This window comes from Aplysia californica, unplaced genomic scaffold (assembly GCF_000002075.1).
Source record: "Aplysia californica isolate F4 #8 unplaced genomic scaffold, AplCal3.0 scaffold01271, whole genome shotgun sequence".
Lineage (NCBI taxonomy): Eukaryota > Metazoa > Mollusca > Gastropoda > Aplysiida > Aplysiidae > Aplysia > Aplysia californica.
The window spans coordinates 113,014-117,712 of NW_004798541.1; the positions used below are offsets into that span (position 1 = coordinate 113,014).

General features: G+C 39.2%; 1 protein-coding gene across 2 annotated transcripts in view; it reads right to left on the minus strand.

The window, feature by feature from the left end:
* The window catches only part of LOC101854063 (syntenin-1), a 20,445-nt gene extending 16,257 nt beyond the window's left edge, over positions 1 to 4,188 (minus strand). Inside the window, exons 1-2 of one of the 2 annotated variants that reach the window (XM_005112434.3) lie at positions 4,081 to 4,188; positions 1,489 to 1,583 (exon numbers count right to left, since the gene is read on the minus strand). In XM_005112434.3, the coding sequence (XP_005112491.1) occupies positions 1,489 to 1,542 (54 nt within the window). In that variant the 5' untranslated portion in view covers positions 1,543 to 1,583; positions 4,081 to 4,188. Of the gene's footprint in view, positions 1 to 1,488; positions 1,584 to 4,009 lie in introns of both variants that reach the window. The other variant, XM_005112432.3, reaches the window with a different exon arrangement.
* Positions 4,189 to 4,699: the final 511 nt, after the last annotated feature.

Here is a 4,699-nt window from a genome sequence, read left to right on the forward strand (position 1 = left end):
CCCCCCAAACCGCGTATGTCATTACACACCATTACATTGTGAACACACCACTTAAAATTCAGTCCGTCTCGCAAATTCGGGAGTAGAGACAACTGCTGCAATAGTCAGGGAAGAGTTCACAGTTCAATGTGATTCCGCCTAGAGCGAAAAAGAAGGCCCAACCCACCCAGCGAGTGATGTAAGTTTAGGGGGAGAGCTCAGGTGTGAGTATGATGTTCAGGGAAAACAAATGTGTCGGTCAGTTCACAACCCAGTGTGATCCCCTCTGGGGCAAACATTGTATTGCTTTATATATAGTTTTACAACTTGTATGTGATCACATTCACGGTAGTGGCTGATCTTTGACGCGAAGGACAGTTTATCGATCTCAACTTTTCACTCTTGGTTGATCGGCTGTCCCGTCCGAGTTTTTGTTCCGCAAATTATGATCTGAAATGCGGGATCTTAGCAGAATGTAGACCTTCAGAGTGAATCAGAGCGGGATCTTAGGGGTGACTTTTGTTTTGTAAAAATTCTGTTTTCTTATAACAGCGGGATCTTAAGCGAACCGGGGTCGTAAGCGCTGGGATCTTAGGCGGAGACTACTGTACCACTGATAACTAAAACTGTAATTAGTGTAACAAGGAACAAACAATTTACCTTAAGTTTCAGTCATCTAGTTCTGACCAAACAATTTTAAACATTAAAATATACATATATGCTTTTATAAACAAAAAGTGAGCATTTCTTCAACTTCACATTCAAAGCCGAAGCGTGGTAAAAATTTGAAAAAAAAAAAAAAATTATGGAATAAGGAATGAAAAAGGTTTTAAAGCCATGAAACTTTTTAAAAAACTCAATAAAAGATCAATACCATTATGATCTTAAAAGAAAACAAAACAAATCTACAGTGGTCCTCTCATTATACTTTCAGTCTAAGGGAGAACAAAAGATCACTGTCGAAATTGAAATTATATTTCTGACCACTCAACTCATCTTCTTATAATACTGGCAAAATCATACAAATCCTTTTAAAAATTGTTAACTACAGTAAATCTTATCTTTACTCCTGATCGGGCTCTATCCACTTTGAAGACCAACCCTAGTCTGAAGTAGGTGACACTGAAATTTAACACTTTGCAGTCACACAGCCAGCAATATAAAATACCCTATCTGGTCACCCAGCCAGGAGAGCGTCTACAACGGACTTTGTCAGGTGACCAGAGTGGATAATTTTCATCTGCGCATTATTGCGACAAGTGACCGCAAAGCGTTAATGTGAAACAACATTAACCTGTAACAGTGTGTTGCTGTTACTGTTACTGTTGCTTACGAAACAGAAGCACCTCTTATCTCTCATGATTATTTTACTTCTACACTTACAGTAACAGTCAACTTGTGAAGAGCTACTTTCTTCCACGTTATTGCAACTCATACTCCTACAAAAAAATAAAAAGTCCAGGCAAGGGATTTCTGACAATATTAAAAAAGGAATTTTCAGAAGTCTACCGTTTGTAACTGATCCACACGCATGTCCTCCAGTGTTGGGTAAAGTCGAGACATTCTGCTGTTTTGTTGTTGTAGTTTTTCTTTCCTTGTCAAAACTGAAACATAATCAATGAAAATTTATTACGTTACAAACAAACAAAATATAAGAAAATGTGATATAATGGCAGGGGAGATCATAAAATCCCCTTTCAAGGCTGTTAGGCAGTATCATGAAAGACAGGAACTTTAATATATTCTTAACAGGACCAAGTTCTTAAAATTTTAAAAACTCGTAAATAAACAGTAACTGTGTCTAACAACCTGAAGTTCAAGCTCAAGGATACACATCCAATTATGTAACATAGACCATATTACAGTATGATGGCAACAGAGCATCTATATATGCCCACAGCTGGAGAGCTCCACTTTCAGTACAAAACAGTTCAAGAACTAGCTCTCAACAAAAAATAGTCCCGTGGGAGAACTAATTTTAGACTCAGATCTCTACCTTCTGAAGAGAGCAGCCCCACCCATGCAAAACCAAATGAACAGATGCACAACACATCTTCAATCTTGTTCTCTCAAGTCATTATCTCACAGCCTAGCTGAACTGTTGTGTATTACAGTCGAACCGGCTTTAAACGGAAACCTGTGTAAAACGGAAACCTGTCTTAACGGAATCTCCCCGCTCCCCCCTTGATATCCTCTTTAATTACTTGTATAAAACGGAAACCTGTCCAAAGTGGAAACTGAAAGAAAAATCCGCTCCCTTCCCAGGGTCTCACCTGTCTAAGACGGAAAATGCTTCGCCCGCTCAGCCCTGATTTGAAACAAAACTCGCAAGTTTGGTTCCGGCGGCTCTAAACTAATCGCCATGGCCATGCCGCTGGGTGAGGAGGGAGAGTAAGGGTGCAATTTGGGGATAGATGTTACCCCATCATGTGAGCCCTGAGCGGTGCAGATGGTCAGGGTGGTGAGGGTGTGAAATCTCAAGACTGCGCATGAGAGTGCTCGAGTACCGAGCCACTACAGAAATTTACCTTGGTGGCCATAAGCCAGAGGTGTGAAATTAGATTGACCAATGAGCCCTGATTGTACGGCCAGGCGAGAAAAAAGTTCATAGAATCGTTGTTACATGATGGGAGTGAGGGGAGGCATTGACTGTGCTTGTTACACCGGAGAGTGGGGCTAAGGTGAAAGTAAAGTAGATGTTCAAACATTTCTGTTTTTAATAGGTCAAACAGTGGTCCTATGAAAGGCAAGCACTGGTGGTAATAAGTAAGACTGACGAATATCATTACATTCATCAGACAGGATAGAAACTGAGAGGTGTGAGGTTTTGACCACTGCTTGCCGATCAGACAAGCAATTCTTGATCCCACCGGCTGGGCCTTTGAAACACCCCCCCCCCCCCCCTTCCATCTCCCCCTAAATTTTCCTAACGGAATTTTTTTCTAGCTCCCTTGTGATTCCGTCTTACACAGGTTTGACTGTATTTGGTACTACTACTAGGGCTCTGCCTAAAGTAAAGTTACTAATCGAGATCTCAGCACTAAAATGACAAAGTCAGAAACTGCAAATATTTAAATTTAAGCTAATGAATCGCTGTAGCTGGTACTGCTAAAGAGTTAAAGTAGGAAAGCCGGCAGAAGATATTCAGAGACATCTCCGCGAGCACCCAGGAACTATTTTCGTATTGTTTGCTGCAGATAACAACATAGTCATTAAAATTAAAACTGTCGCAATTCAATTATTTTCAAGAAAATTTCAAACCTTTATCAAATTATGGGTTAAAAAGGGGGGGCGTGGTCCCCCTGTAATCTGTAACCCCCAGATTTTTTTACTTGGTCCAGAGAAAGCATTTCGATAGGACTATCTCCGTCGGAGACGTCTCCGGATAGATCTAGAATCTAGATCTAGACACTGTAACTAGAAAGCCATTCATTTCTTGTGATACGATGAAACAAATGCAGTGGGAGTAGTGACACTTTATAATAATGAAATCTCAATTGTCAATACAAGTACAAGTAAAGTGTTCAATAAATGCCTCTCTGCGGCTGTACTGTAACTAAGTGTATTATTATACATTAGGCATGCCTAACTATTATATAAATAATAGATTAGATCTAGATCTAGATCTAGATTCTAGATATATCTAGATTTCTAGATCTAGATCTAGTCTAGATCTATATTAGATCTCTAGTAGTAGTAGTAGAGATTTAGTACCAAGAAGAACTCTATTATATAATGTAAACAAATTAAACAGTAAAAAGGATCTGCTATTCTTAACTAAAACTAAAACACAGCCATTCTACTTAAATAATGTGACTATGACTCATAGTCATATCCTTCTTTTAATTCACCGAAGATGATCACGAAATCGTGCAAAATTTTCAGCATAGGTGGGTTTTGTCATGGCCACGATTCTGAAACTGAAAACAATCCAAAACAACCTTCCACACCCGTTGTGTTGACCACAAGTAATCAATATCATTGGTTTGTTGACACGGTACATTAATAGTTTGTAAACTAATAATCATACCTTTTGAAAAAAACACAATGTACTCCTTCGAAGAGTGAATATTTAACTGTCGTCTCAAATAATGAACCTACCTTTTATAGATTCTAGGCTAAAGGATGTAGGCAATACTTGTGCCCACTTCGTCGTATTGCTCAACGTCAACCAAGAGTCGAGAGGTTTTGTATTGAGAACAGTCAAATTCTATTTTTAGTCTTATCAGGAAGCACAACCACTGACGTCAGAGGTCATATGCTTCTGACATCATGTTGTTTTTCATAGGTATCCTTTCAGACAGTATGTTTTTATTTAACAAATCAGTAAAACATACTAAATTTGCTTTTGATAGTAAAATCCATGATTTAGAGTAAAAAATAAGGCTAAATTTCTGAATAATATATTTAGCATAAGAAATTTTCCATTCATTTATCTGGTTGCCAGACTGGCTGAGACTGGGCTTTTGTTCACGCAAGGCAGGCGGGGATGTCACCGACTGCTCAACTACGACCATAGATTTACACTCTAGCCTAGGTCTAGGGCCATAAACTCATTGGCTAGAGCTGAAACAAAACCAAAACATTTTGTTTATCAGCTCTATGCCTATAATAGGGTCTTGTCGTGTGGGGTTTGTTTGTTCGTGGTCCGGGGAGGGGGCGGAGGAGGGGGTGTCAGAGAATTTTGGTTGTTGTTGTTTCGTTTTTGTTTTGTTTTATT